The sequence below is a fragment of the Lasioglossum baleicum genome, chromosome 1 (assembly GCF_051020765.1).
Source record: "Lasioglossum baleicum chromosome 1, iyLasBale1, whole genome shotgun sequence".
NCBI classification, from domain to species: Eukaryota; Metazoa; Arthropoda; class Insecta; order Hymenoptera; family Halictidae; genus Lasioglossum; species Lasioglossum baleicum.
The window spans coordinates 18421427-18434750 of NC_134929.1; the positions used below are offsets into that span (position 1 = coordinate 18421427).

The following is a 13324-nucleotide window of genomic DNA, read 5'->3' on the forward strand; positions in this document are numbered from 1 at the left end:
AATAGTCGATTTTCGATTTCTTTTGGCAACGCTGCAGATATTGTAGCTATGTTCGCGCAACAACAGACTTTCTGAAATATAGTAACATTTTGGTTTGCACTTGTGACGAAATTATCAGGTTGAACGCAAGTGACGACAAACGGTTTGTAGTAGAGTTCGTGTTGGTGTTTATCTTTGGCAAGTATTTTTTCTGCTTCTGACCAGCCAGCGAATTTTCTGACTTTTTCGATAAAGTGTGTGTTTGAATTAGTAACCTTGATACCATATGTGCTGGATTAGCAGTGGTCAATATGTGGGTGAAGCCACAAGAGGTTCTACTGGCAAACGCTCTCTGGTAAATTAATATGTAGACATAATGCTCGACGTACTATTGTAATTACTGTTTACATCGTGTGTCAAACACAGCTGACATTAACTTCGCTTCGAGATTCGAACGGTTTTTCGTAGATTATTGTTTATTAACATCTCGCTAACTCCTGCGCACTTGGTTCCCGACGGAAGAGTGGATTTTTGAAAATCGCTTTTCGATTTATCGGTCGATGCTATTTGTTTACAGAATAAAAGTATCGAAATCAAGACTCCGTGTTGTTGTACGAACGGCCTTGCCACACAGAATTTTGTACAAGCTTGAAACTTGACCGAATCGGTCTTGCACTTTTTCATAATAACACGCGACGCAGAAATCGAAAGTACGCGTCCCGTATGGGATGCACACATTATTATAGATAAGGAACATTTCCGCTTTCACGAATTGTCAGCGAAATTAATACTGCGGATACATGCGTACATCGAATTTTTCATTTTCATAGATTATCTAAAAAGCCAGATTAACCGGAAAGTTTATCTGCCGGATAGTAATTCACGGTAGAAGTGAAATAGATATTAATTTTCGTTAATACGATATTTACAAATTTTAAAAAATTGAGATATCCCTCAAAAGCATTGGATTGAAACGAAAGTTCGTAGCGTTTTTAAATTAAAATTCGAAGATTAAATTATATGTTTATAGGTTTATTCAATAAGATGGTAGACTGCAGATCCTTATGCAAAATAAAAATTGTCTGCATTGATTGCAAGAAATAGAAACTAAATTGAATGTTGTATCATCCCTTAATGGTTTTAATGGAGAAGAAATCATATATTGACATCGTAAATTTTTTAAATTTTTCGACAATTTTGAATTTCATCTCGATTTTCGCAAAACATCTTAATTTTAACTTTCAATTTTAATTTTAAAACACTACGAATTTCCTTCCAACCCAATAATTATTTTCCTTTTATTTTCATCGTGTAGGATTACAGAACAAGCAACAGTATACTTTGTTTTGCAACGTCGTAAAGGGCATGGAAAAACGAAAGGTCTCGGCTCTATATTGGTGGGAACATTGGATATTGTGCTCGACACTAAACCCCCACCCTTCAGGATACTTCACCAAACACCGTCATCAGAAGTTTATTGGGGTAAGACAACCCGAAATCATCAAATTAAAAAAAGTCTACTAATTCCATGTTTCGCTAGTATTGATCTTATTATACTTGTACTGCGTGCAGAAGTCGCATGTTCTCTGACACATGAAGAAATCTTGAAAGATTGGGAATGGCTTCATACAAACTTGATGGACACTCTGACTTCGTTCGACACAGAAGAAGAAATAACTGAATTCGTTTGCTGCAAGATACAGTCTATTATTGCGAACAGTATTCCAGATTGTCAATTTGCTGATGGTAAATTCAATTACATATCAAACCAAAGATCTTGTATATGAGGAAAGGTTCTAACGAAAGCTTAATTGTTTGCAGAAGAGGATCCAGAATCATTTAAAACCACATCCTTTAAATTTCATCAACTTTTTAGTATACCAAAGGAGGATAAATTGGTCAATTACTATTCCTGCAGGTATTTATATATTAAAGTAATTTTATTTTATGCTTAGAGAATTTTTTACAGCATTGTTTATCTTTCTCAGTTACTGGAAATCTCGTTTTCCAAGACAAGGATGGCTATACTTGTCGGTAAATCATATGTGTTTTTACGCATATATTTTAGCAAGAGAAACGAAATTAATTATAAGATGGGCAGATATTACCGAATTGGGCAAAACCAATTCTCTCCTATTTCCTGACAGTATACGAGTTGTAACTAGAGACAATAAAGAGGTGAGTCGTATGTACACAATTGTAACGTTGCATTCTCATATTTCAATTTATTTTCAGCATTATTTTTCAATGTTTGTGCATAAATCGGAGACATACTCGTTAATGGAACAGCTTACAAATATTGCTATGAAAAGACTTATAGACGAGAAGAGCGGTTTCAACGAAGACAGAGAACTCTTACATAAGCTAAGGTATTTAAGCTATCCTATTACGTGTGATTGAAATTGATTTGCTCCGATCATAATAGAGTTTCCATTTTCAGTAAAAATGTACCTAAAAAACCATCCTTCCTAAAACGTGATCTCGATGCACGAGCGCACTCCGAGGCGTACAGGTTGCAGTTTAGATTACCAGGATGTGAAAAGTTGGATGGCAGCATCGATGCAACTCTGTGGACACCGTACAATAAGAGATATGTTTGGGGGAAAATATTTCTATCGCAGAATTACCTCTGTTTCGAAAGCAGGGTAATACTTTGGCGTGTGCAAATGCTAGAGCTGTGCGAGAACCCGGGATTCTCAAGAATCCCAAAATTTTCGAGAACCCGTCTCGATCTCGAATAAAATTCTCGATCCGTCCCGACCATCTCACACACCTCTAGTAAGTCCCTTTAAGAGATAATACCATTCAATGACATTTATTATACTCTAGGTAAGAGGATTGGTGAGCGTAGTTGTACCTCTGAGGGAGGTGACGCTCATAGAACCCGCTGAAAATCAGTCGTCCAGTACTGGGATAGATAAGTCGATTTTAGTGACAACGGCACGATCGTCCTTTTTGTTCGCTCAGATCCACGACAGAGATTTCGTCGTCCAAAAAATATCTGAGCTATTATCAAGATCGAAAATGTCGGCTTTGTAAGTTGTCAACTCCCCTCGTATTATCAAATTCACCGCTATTGATCGAAATTTTCACATTTTAATAGAAGTATCTCGGACAGTTTGCCGTTCCAAAACAGTTCATCTCGAGACGATGGTAAACCTGACGAAGCTAAACCCTCCAATAAATGGAAACCACAACCACCATTGATGACATTATTCAAAGCACCATTAAGCAGCGAAGCGGCGCTAAAACAAGAAGCTAAAGAAAAACAATGGGAGCTTCATTTCGCGGAATTTGGAAGAGGAATTACTATGTACAGAACGACGGAGACAGCAACATTAATAATTCAGGGCTTACCGCAGACTCTCAGGGGAGAAGTTTGGCTCACATTTTCTGGTAATAGAGATGATATTTAGCAAAATAATTGTCTCCGCAACAGAATGTAATCTTTTTCTTATACTTAGGTGCTTTGAATGAAATGATAATGAACCCCGGTGTTTATAAATCATTGGTGAACCAATCGCTCGGCAAGTCTTGCCAAGCGAATGAGGAAATAGAAAGAGATTTACACAGATCGTTACCGGAACATCCAGCATTTCAATCGGATACCGGTATCAGCGCGTTGAGGCGAGTGCTTTCTGCGTATGCTTGGAAGAATCCACAAATTGGTAAATGCTGGGAATCTATTAACATTATTATTAGTAGACTCCGGATTTGATGCATTTGTAACAAAAATGAGTAGATGCAATTTAAAACAGTGAACAGATCAAAAAACAAAGAGCATTAATATATTATTTTCACTACATTAAAATTATTAATGAAAAATATAAATAGTTATATAGCTCCTGTGCCTAGCAATTGATGCACAAATTTTTTATTTTTCGGATCTAAAAAGGATACTGCCACGGAAAATAAGATTCTATTTTATTCCACTTTCTTAAAATTCGTCTACAAAAATTGAAAATTGCATTAACATCCGCAGTCTACTAATTATTGTATTAGAAAATCGATCCTAAGACCAACGTCTTCTCCGCAGGCTACTGTCAAGCGATGAACATAGTAGCCTCTGTCTTATTAATCTACTGCTCGGAAGAATCTGCGTTCTGGCAGTTATGCAACGTGTGCGAGTCGTTGTTACCCGATTATTACGACAGAAGAGTAGTCGGCGCTCTCGTTGACCAAGGTCTCTTGGAAGAGCTGGCCGCTGAATACTTACCAACTTTGCACGCTAGGCTACAGGAACTTGGACTAATCAAAGTTATATCACTTTCATGGTTCTTGACGATATTTTTAAGCGTCATGCCGACCAGCAGCGCGGTCAATATAATGGACTGCTTTTTTTATGACGGGGCGAAAGTAATCTTCCAGGTATTACATGTTCACGAACATGCACACATATGTTTATATATATATATATATATATTCTTCTTTAAAATTAATTTCTACTTGAGGAAATTTTCAACTTTATCGTTATCCTTTCTAACGAATACAGAAATAAAGTACATAAAAGAAGACATTTGAAGTAAACAGGTCTTTCTTCCTGTGCCAGATAGCATTGACAGTACTGGAATGGAATCAAGATAAATTACTTAATTGTCGTGACGATGGTGAAGCAATGCAGTTGTTAACAGATTATCTAGGAGGTGTGTTTAACGATGAGGGTCCTGTATTGCCCAGACCGGTCGACAGTGCCACTTCCAATAGGGTGAGCATGTGTTGCCTTGAATAATCTAAGACTTATTCTATCTTAATTTAATCGTATACTTATTCTAGAGTATATCTGTCCAAACTTTAATATACGAAGCGTACTCAAGATACGGATCCTTGACTACCAGAGGTATAGAAAGGCTTCGCTTGAAACACAGGCTTAGGGTAGTTCAGAGTTTGGAAGACGGTATTGAAAAGAACGTACTGAGAAGCGTTATCGTTGATAAGTACATGACAATGGAAGAGTTACAGGTATGCTAATAGCTATACCTATACAGTTTCTCACGAAAGTATTTTAATAGCCTCTAAAACAGAATAACTTTTATAAAATTGGACCAAACGATCTGATCTTTTATATACAGGATCTGCTAAGCTTGGTAAGAGAAGAACTGATGAGTCAACGGAAATCAGAACCAGATCGCTACGACCCAACACAGCCTCCTTACGAAGCATACAAAGTGGACTTCGAGTTATTCAGAATATTATTTGGCGGGCTATCTCCATGGGGAAAATGTAGTCAAGCTGAATCCTTGTCAGCCCGGTTGTTCCGTGTAAGTCAGTCATGCTTTCGTAATACGATTAGCTTTTATATATTTACAATTTCAATGATTTTGAATGTATGAGGATAACCGAATCGTTTGAAGCATTAGAGAATTAACATCTACGTGTATCTGAATTTTATTATTATAAGATCAAGCAAATATCAGAAAATGTTCATAAGTACTATTGTACTATCAGTTGATGGACCGTAATCGTGATGGTTTGCTAAACTTTCGAGAATTAGTACAAGCTATCGGAATGACAGCGACAGCTGACTTGACGCAAAGGTTGAAACTTTTGTACACTCTCCACTTACCGCCATTGCTCACACCCGCTGATTTTGAATCGCCAGTGCAATCTGGTAAATAATTCTCTTATTAATGATTTATAAATCATAAATATAATGAAGTCCAGAGAGAGATTACAACTAATTTTTAAATGTAAATATTAGATGGAGCAGAAGTAGCAGCGGAAGCAACAGATTTCTTCGACAGTATGGAACAAAGTGTCGCTTCCTTGGAAATGCCAGTGAGTCTGGCAGAGGAGCCGTCAGCAGGTTCTTTGTCTCGTTCGATAAGCTTGAACAGTCAGCAAGACCAATCGTGGGAGATTCAAAGCATGGGTAGCTTACGTTCCATGATCACGTCGAAAGACAGTCCCTTGGATTTAAAAGTTGTGCCAAAAATGTCCCAGGGACACTTCATAGCGTTATGGAAAACTCTGTACGACATGTTTCCCGCACAACCAGAAGAACAAGAAACTTATCATTGTATAGCCTCTATAGGTAACTTGCATGCAGCTATACTTGTTGATGATAAAACCACAAGGTATAAAGATAGACCTATCATCCAATGTGTTTTTGTGGCCCATTTTTGTCATGTAACTGCATTACCATTGGTATTTTAGTTTACCTTGTTTTTCACGTTCAAGGTCAATTTTGCAGGGGGTTCCTTCGTCATTTTCGACTAAATCGGGGGTGTCGAATCGTGCTATGGTGTCCGCGACATATAATTTTGTGACACCCTGTACTTGCGACGCAGTTTTCCTACACGATCTCTGTCCGCGCTCGGAACAGGCGATGGGAGCTAAATCGCGACTTTACTATGGGTCTATCCTTATACCTAAATAGTCGGTGATAAAACATCGGGTTCTGAAATAAGAAAGTATTTTTTGTTGAATGCAGGTACTCTTTTACTTCAATTAGGCGACGTTGGTAAAAAGTTTTATGTCGACCGAGATGAGTCTGAGGATAGCTTGCTTTTAGCTGCCACGGCTGCCCAGCAATCGCCCTCGTCCTCCGAACGGGTACGTTGTTAGTAAACGAATTCTTTTCTAATATGTAACACGCGTGTTATTTTTCTAGTCGCATGATCGAAATGGAAACCCATCCAACGTAACGTCCTCCACCGATCCAGAATGGTCAATAAGCGTCGAACAGTTCCTGGCATCTGCCTTAACAGGTCACGCGATTGTAGATTTTTTTAGTAAACGAGCAGATCTTACCGATGCGATCGCAACGCTAAAGAACCGTAGATTTAATCGTGTTCATTCCCTATCGGACACGCCCGTGTTAAATGTATGATACACAGACCTGGCCTGTGTACGAACATAAGTGTAAGATATATACATAAAAATTTATAAAGTGATAGATTGCCTTGGATAATTGACCAGCGATTTCATTTCCTAAGGAAATTTTTACATTTGTCGTGAATCTAGAAATCATTGTTTATTCGAGGAACAGATTGGCAACGTGAAAAAGTGCTGTCGTAAACGAAAAAAAATGAGAGTAATTTCTCATTCGCCTTGAAAAAAAAACAAAACCGTGAACATTGAAGACGTCCAATTATTTAGGCCTACAATATTCCTATTCAGTAGAAATAATTATTAATACGATATATATACCAGTTTATTTTGCGCAGGCAAATTGCGGAGCGATTAAGGGATACATTTTGATTTCTTGAAAGACATGAATGAATTGATTGGCCTACAACAGTAGCGATGTATGCATTGAAATTGGAGGAATGAGTGAATATTACTCAGGGTAAATATATTAAACGCATTCCGATTAACTTTCTACAGATTGCTCGTGCATGATAAGCAAGTTCCCACCAGTTGATACTAACACAGCAAACATATTTTTTAGTACTAAATTGTTAAGTGTTTATAATACACGATAATTCCTCGATTATGATATGAATGATATATATATATATATATATATATGTATATGCACAAAATTTACGTCGTCAGTTAATTAGGCGTATTATTTAATCTTGTATGTTTATCTTGTATACTTGAGATTTCGAAAAAAAAACAGATATATGAAATATGTGTATAACAAACGAGAATGTTAAAACTTTATTATAATAAATCGACGCTGCATTTATAATTATATATGCTATCTCGTAACAATAATTAAACTAACTTTTTCAAATGTTCAACAGATTTTTCTAACTCGTACACAACTCAGAGTATTATAAAATATTTATGAATGCTTTGTTTGAACGCAGTTGACTATTGATACTTGAGATTATAGTTTCTTCTTGAACATAATTTTTATTTTTATATAACTGACATTATGCTTCGCAAAAATTGAAGCATCAAACTACTCGAAAAACTTCCTTTGTGAACAATATATATGTATATATATACAAAAAGTCATTTCGTATGTCCAAATGTGTGTACAAATCATATAATAAATATAGTATATACAATAAATCTATTATAACTAATTATATAGTCAGAATGGTAGTTAAAATAGTATTGGCATTGTTTAGGTTTTTCTAATTTTATTGGAAGAGTATAATAATAATCTTACATCAAAAGTTTTTCGGTAAAATGCCATCGTTTTTCGCAAGACGTACCAAGCAATCATCGGATTCACCCTGAAAGAAATTTCAAAGAATTATTCGTACATGAAATCGAAAACTGTAGTTTGTATGATAGATGTAAAAATTCACGTACCATACGTCTGATAGCTCCACAAATCGCATACATCTTTTGTGCATCAGTCATGCGTCCAGTTTCCGGGTCAACATCGGCTATGCTCAACTGAATGGAAGCATGATCCTTAGCGTGGATGATACGATTACTGGACGAGCTGTTGATACAAATGTTATTTACACATTACTTAAATGTTTGAAATTCATTTTTTATAATGCTCAATGATTTTAAGTGAAAAAGAAACACGTTGCTGTTTCGATTCATAACAACGAGTATAACCCACGTGTACCGCTTACCATTTCCTTGGGATGTACAAGTCAACAACATCTCCGTTGTCGTTTTCCATTCTGCCGGCTGCAACAAACATTAAAATATAAAGTTTTCACCATACTGCATGAAAGTAACAAACTAAACTTCATTAAATTGACATATTTCTGCTCACTTTAATTTGGCAAGTGTATACCGTAAAATGGCTACCGAAGGTAAAGAACTTTTTCCAGTCAGGCTGCGGATATGTCGTAAAGGAAATACGAGTACCAACATTAGTCGCTGCTTGAAAACAGTCCCTAAATACTGTTATCCCTATACCTATACAGGGTGAACCAGGAATCGTAAACAATCGTGAATAATCTCTGTTATTAGCAGTCCAATCGAAAGTGTTCTCATCAGATATAGCATGGTTTCAAGAAAGCTTTCACGTGATTATAGCAAATTTTTCGTCAACTCTTTTTTTCATGATTTTTCAAGGTCACCTTCAATTTTTTGCAAATACACTATACAATTTTTTACGATTTGTATCACGATTCGTGATTCACCCTGTATACCTACATAGGTAGAGAGTAAAGAGCACGTAAAGAGTAAGTACATATTTGTTAGACTCGTTGTTTTACTTTTACCGTTGAACAGATAATAGTTGTTATTTTCGTAACGAAAAATATTAAAAAATCATTGAAATAATCATGTTCTGTTATTTCAACAGTGGAAATGTATGGTGGCGCCGTCTATAACTGGCAATGGGCTTCATAATGCTGTCACAAGAGGCGCCCCTGTTTATCAGTGATGAATTGTAAAATGGCACGGTACTGTCGTTCGAACAGAATAAATGATTCTTGCCGGAATTTGCATTCTATCTTATAAGGAATGCGGCATGAATCATTTGCGTTCGATACCCAAAGTAGACATAACCTCGTGAGTTGTCAAAACAATATTTGTCTAAATATACGTCTTTACGGTATCTTCATGGAAGAAGAAATTCTCTGTGAGAAACATTATAATTGTATACCGTTCCACGTATTTAATGGATAAAATGTCATTGCCACAGGCCCATCAAGTAGAATTAATGGCTATGGCAGAATTAGCAGGAATTTCAGCAGTTCCGAGAGTCCATCGGTAAAACTCTGAAAAATATTGTTATAAGTACTAATATTAAAGTATAAAGAAATGTAATACGTTGTTCTTTCAGTATAATAATGGAACTTCTGACATTACACATATCACCGGAAGATATATATATTCTTCTGAAACAGATACGTCAGCAATCAAAGGACAAAGACGCTTCAGAGAATTCTGAAGAAGCATTAAATTCTAATTAAAATTCTGCATATTTAAACATTAACAAAGAAAAATTCGATACGTATTTAGAAGAATGAATATGTACTTTTTCGTATAGCTTTTTCCATTCTACTGATTGTTTATTAGAGAACACAATAAAAAAATATATTGTACTCTTTTAAGGGAAATAAATAACACGTTACAACTGTTATATAAAACATATTTGTATTATATATAGTTTATGCAATAAATATTTTTATACTTTTTTACAGCCTTCTCTTGCTAATTTATCAGCCATCTCATTCCCATGTATTCCAACGTGTCCATTAACATGTTTCTGTAATATTATATCACGAATAGATTAAACTAAAAATTAGTATAATGTATTTATAAAGTGACTGTAATGTTGCTCGTACCCAAGCTATGGTTAAAGACTTCAGTGCCTCCTCCATTTCTAATAATTCAACTTTATTTAGAACAGGATCTTTTTTCGCTGTTTTCCATCCATTTTTCTTCCAGTTTGGCATCCATTGAGTTATGCATGTGATTAGGAACTTTGAGTCTGTGATAATTTTCAGTTTTTTTACACCTGCCTCTTTTGCTTTTCTCGCAGCCATAGTCACAGCCTGAATTTCTGCATTATTGTTGGTTTGTCTACCGACAACAAGTGCAGATACATTTCTGTAATTATAGAGAAATAAAATATTGCAGTTATAGATTTATAATATTGGAGAAATAGAGTAATGCAGTTATACAGGGGATGATCTTCGCCAAACCAGACGCCTATGCCTGCTATTGCATTCTTGTAACCGTTTGAACTACATGCTCCATCGGTATATACATTCACATAACCATCGCTGTCAATCATAAATCCTGAGGACGATTTCTGGAATAAATTCTAGGATAGATATACAAATGCAATTAGAACAACTATATAATATGTATTAATAGGTATTTTCACTTTCACGCTGGATGTAGAAGATGGAATTTCACTGATATCTATCAGTTTAGTCCTCTTTGCAGATGGAATTTCACTGATATCTACCAATTTAGACCTCTTAGCAGAAAATTTCTGTTTGACAGGCACATGTATACAAGGTAGTTCCCTGAACAAGTTAAAAATTGAAATTACAGTTTTATGTTATAATCATTAACCAGTGTCTACTATACCTTTACCTTGTTGGATATGGTACGATTTCAAGGTTTTGAGTGCTTTTCTTATTTTTCTTGGTAGAAGTTGTCTTTTCATTGGTAGAATTTACTTTTTCCTTGCTAGAGCTTGTCTTTTCCCTAATGAAAGTTTGAGCTGCTTCTTGGGATGGGAACTTTTTAAATACGGCACCAGAGAATTCGTGAATTTGGGCTTTACATTCATCCCTTATAAAGGATAGAAAGATTACATATAATTTATATAAAAAGAGTTAATTATAATATACAGTAACAAAAATAAATATGTATTACCAACTCCCATATATACCAGGTTTGAGACCTTTGGCAACTGCGTAATATGTTGCTGGCATGTTTAGAAATTTCAGCAGGCGACACACTTGTATTATCAGCATATAATCGCTTTTACTATTTGAAGACACAATTATTTGTAGATGCTGTGTTTATCTGGAAAGGGGAAACCAGAAGTGAGAGAGTCATTATGACTGAACATTGAAACAACGAAATAATTAGGAGTTTATTTTCGAAAATCTTAACATAGTTCATTTTCTAAAAAAGAATGAAATACATATATTAATTTCTCAGTGATATTCCAAGTTTTTACTGGCGCGTCAATATTACTGAATATTAATAATAATAATGCTAATGCATCTAGACAATCTAGAACGATAATATTTGTTGCAATTTACAAACATATGCATTCTAAACAAATAAATATACAACACACATAATTCGTAAGAAACATTCAGATATCATTTTTTACTGTTCTCAATGATGTAAACTGTAAACTGTGAACAATGTAAACACAGCACATTCTGTAAGACTCTTACAGTAAGAGAGTCCTCTATGATGCTAAATTGCAAACTAAATAATGAAAAAAAATCAAATACTAATTACTTATATACATTTGAGGGTTATTGGAAAGGCACCACTAAAATACATCGAATGGCGATTATATATTTCTAATTTGAAAACCCGTTAATTTACTACATATTTACACAGATTCTTTTAGTACATCAGTACATGGATGACTGTCGTCTGCTATATTACATACACGTGTATTACAACATTCGTGGAGCTTGCATAAATATATATCTGTAAATAATTTCTAACTGTGTCGACAGAGAAGATTCTCCAGTAGACAGCCACCAACTTTTTTAGCCCTTGAATAACAATTTCATTGCATATTTAACCATCAACGGTCACCTGTCAATAACGCGTTACGTCATTCACACAAAACAAAATGATTGTACATACAAAGTTGTATACAAGTTGACTTATATCTTATTTACGTTGTTCTGTGAAATTGATTAAAAACATGCAATAATGATTATCTATTATGAATTGAAGATTCTTGTTTCGATTATTAATTCATGCAGAAGTTAATCTGGTTATGATAGTGTGCATTTTGGTTTGAAATAATTTGAAACAGAACGTTATAATAATATGGCTGATTCAAAGGTACGTTTTTACAAAATTTATAGTGACAATATTGTTATTTATTACTAGAGAGCGGATCTTAATGCAAAATGAACATTTTCTATATGAATTGCAACAAACTGAAGCGAAATAGAAATTTATCTCCTATCGTAATACGTTTAAATAATACAACAATATTTTTCAATTCCTCTAATGTTTTTACGTTTTAAATCGCAATTATTCGTTTTTGTAATAACTGCATAAAATTCGCTGTCTAATATTTATTATCGCACTACTTGCTAATCAAATTTACTTTGTGTGTTATTAGAAAAACAGTAGTTGGCTCATGCCATCGTTCGATTTCGAACCTGCCAAAAAATCGCCAGTTGCGAAGAAACGGAATTCGTTAGAATCGTTAGAAAGGACTACATCGGATGTTACTACAACTTATGAGATAACTCCTAAGAAAAAGTGTACCAGCAGTCTGTCTACATTATTGGAAGCTTGCGAACCAAAAAAGTCTGCTGAATTAGTCGTTAGTAGACAAAAGCGACAAGAGATTGCAGACTGGTTCCAATACAAAGTTCAGAAGGGCAAACCTTCTGTATTAGTTCTATCCGGTTCATCTGGTTGCGGGAAGACAGCAGCGATTAGAGTACTTGCCAAGGAAAATGGGTTCAATGTTACGGAGTGGATTACTCCCATCGATCAGGCAATGGATGAAAATAGTAATTATTTTCCACATATAAAATACATTAAATAATATTTCATTAGAAATCAATGATTGTATGCCTTCAGAAATAAGAGTAAGAAATAATAATTAATTTTCAGATAGGATAATGAGACAAGGCGACAGGTTCGAAGAGTTTTTAATTAGGGCTACTCGGTACAGTTCGGTTTTAAGTACTTATCACAGTCGTCTTCTTCTTGTAAAGGACTTCCCGAATGTCTATATCGAAAACAAAGACAGTTTCGCTTCTCTCTTGGAGTAAGCAATAATTTTCTATATTTCCTTTAC

General features: G+C 35.1%; 4 protein-coding genes across 15 annotated transcripts in view; 2 read left to right on the plus strand and 2 right to left on the minus strand.

Moving 5' to 3' along the window:
* Positions 1 to 96: 96 nt before the first annotated feature.
* On the plus strand, positions 97 to 7618 carry Tbc1d8-9 (TBC1 domain family member 8/9). Of its 3 annotated transcripts, none has more exons than XM_076422972.1 (18): positions 97 to 334; positions 1295 to 1461; positions 1552 to 1725; positions 1801 to 1897; positions 1968 to 2157; positions 2215 to 2348; positions 2420 to 2624; positions 2809 to 3014; positions 3086 to 3375; positions 3444 to 3647; positions 4016 to 4347; positions 4529 to 4684; positions 4753 to 4938; positions 5049 to 5237; positions 5425 to 5587; positions 5678 to 6010; positions 6410 to 6531; positions 6590 to 7618. In XM_076422972.1, exons 1-18 carry the CDS (start codon positions 291 to 293, stop codon positions 6806 to 6808), a joined length of 3411 nt encoding a protein of 1136 aa, XP_076279087.1. In that variant the 5' UTR covers positions 97 to 290; the 3' UTR covers positions 6809 to 7618. The 3 variants fall into 3 exon arrangements, with proteins under 3 accessions (XP_076279087.1, XP_076279097.1, XP_076279080.1); XM_076422982.1 differs by having other exon boundaries at positions 3098 to 3375; XM_076422965.1 differs by having other exon boundaries at positions 98 to 334; positions 3083 to 3375.
* Positions 7619 to 7995: 377 nt separating this feature from the next.
* Rps21 (ribosomal protein S21) lies at positions 7996 to 8713 on the minus strand. The gene is made up of 4 exons (XM_076423402.1): positions 8612 to 8713; positions 8466 to 8523; positions 8191 to 8326; positions 7996 to 8111 (listed from the first exon to the last, which is right to left on the minus strand). Exons 2-4 carry the CDS (start codon positions 8513 to 8515, stop codon positions 8046 to 8048), a joined length of 252 nt encoding a protein of 83 aa, XP_076279517.1. The 5' UTR covers positions 8516 to 8523; positions 8612 to 8713; the 3' UTR covers positions 7996 to 8045.
* Positions 8714 to 9926: 1213 nt separating this feature from the next.
* On the minus strand, positions 9927 to 12135 carry Rnh1 (ribonuclease H1). Of its 7 annotated transcripts, none has more exons than XM_076423246.1 (7): positions 12001 to 12135; positions 11182 to 11334; positions 10897 to 11097; positions 10682 to 10826; positions 10476 to 10606; positions 10137 to 10401; positions 9927 to 10057 (listed from the first exon to the last, which is right to left on the minus strand). In XM_076423246.1, the coding sequence occupies exons 2-7, from the start codon at positions 11280 to 11282 to the stop codon at positions 9977 to 9979; spliced, it is 924 nt and encodes a 307-aa protein (XP_076279361.1). In that variant the 5' UTR covers positions 11283 to 11334; positions 12001 to 12135; the 3' UTR covers positions 9927 to 9976. The 7 variants fall into 7 exon arrangements, with proteins under 7 accessions (XP_076279361.1, XP_076279353.1, XP_076279321.1 ...); XM_076423238.1 differs by having other exon boundaries at positions 11942 to 12096; XM_076423206.1 differs by having other exon boundaries at positions 11886 to 12029.
* Positions 12136 to 12206: 71 nt separating this feature from the next.
* Positions 12207 to 13324, plus strand: part of Rad17 (Rad17 checkpoint clamp loader component) — a 54946-nt gene continuing 53828 nt past the window's right edge. For all 4 annotated transcript variants that reach the window (XR_013008940.1, XR_013008938.1, XR_013008939.1 and 1 more), the window contains exons 1-3: positions 12207 to 12348; positions 12635 to 13034; positions 13138 to 13294. Coding sequence is in view for 1 of the 4 variants with exons in the window: in XM_076423098.1 (XP_076279213.1) it covers positions 12334 to 12348; positions 12635 to 13034; positions 13138 to 13294 (572 nt within the window). In the remaining 3 variants the exon portion in view is untranslated. The remainder of the gene's footprint in view (positions 12349 to 12634; positions 13035 to 13137; positions 13295 to 13324) is intronic.

Coding starts and splice junctions, on each gene's coding strand:
- Rnh1 (XM_076423246.1), bottom strand. CDS start 11,282: ATGCTGATAATACAAGTGTGTCGCCTGCTGAAATTTCTAAACATGCCA. Junction 10,402..10,475: donor TTTGGCGAAGATCATCCCCT/GTATAACTGCAT, acceptor CTATAATTACAG/AAATGTATCTGCACTTGTTG. Junction 10,058..10,136: donor AGTCTTTAACCATAGCTTGG/GTACGAGCAACA, acceptor ATAATATTACAG/AAACATGTTAATGGACACGT.
- Rps21 (XM_076423402.1), bottom strand. CDS start 8,515: ATGGAAAACGACAACGGAGATGTTGTTGACTTGTACATCCCAAGGAAA. Junction 8,327..8,465: donor TTGTACATCCCAAGGAAATG/GTAAGCGGTACA, acceptor TTGTATCAACAG/CTCGTCCAGTAATCGTATCA. Junction 8,112..8,190: donor GTGGAGCTATCAGACGTATG/GTACGTGAATTT, acceptor AATTTCTTTCAG/GGTGAATCCGATGATTGCTT.
- Tbc1d8-9 (XM_076422965.1), top strand. CDS start 291: ATGTGGGTGAAGCCACAAGAGGTTCTACTGGCAAACGCTCTCTG. Junction 1,726..1,800: donor AGATTGTCAATTTGCTGATG/GTAAATTCAATT, acceptor AATTGTTTGCAG/AAGAGGATCCAGAATCATTT. Junction 2,625..2,808: donor ACCTCTGTTTCGAAAGCAGG/GTAATACTTTGG, acceptor ATTATACTCTAG/GTAAGAGGATTGGTGAGCGT.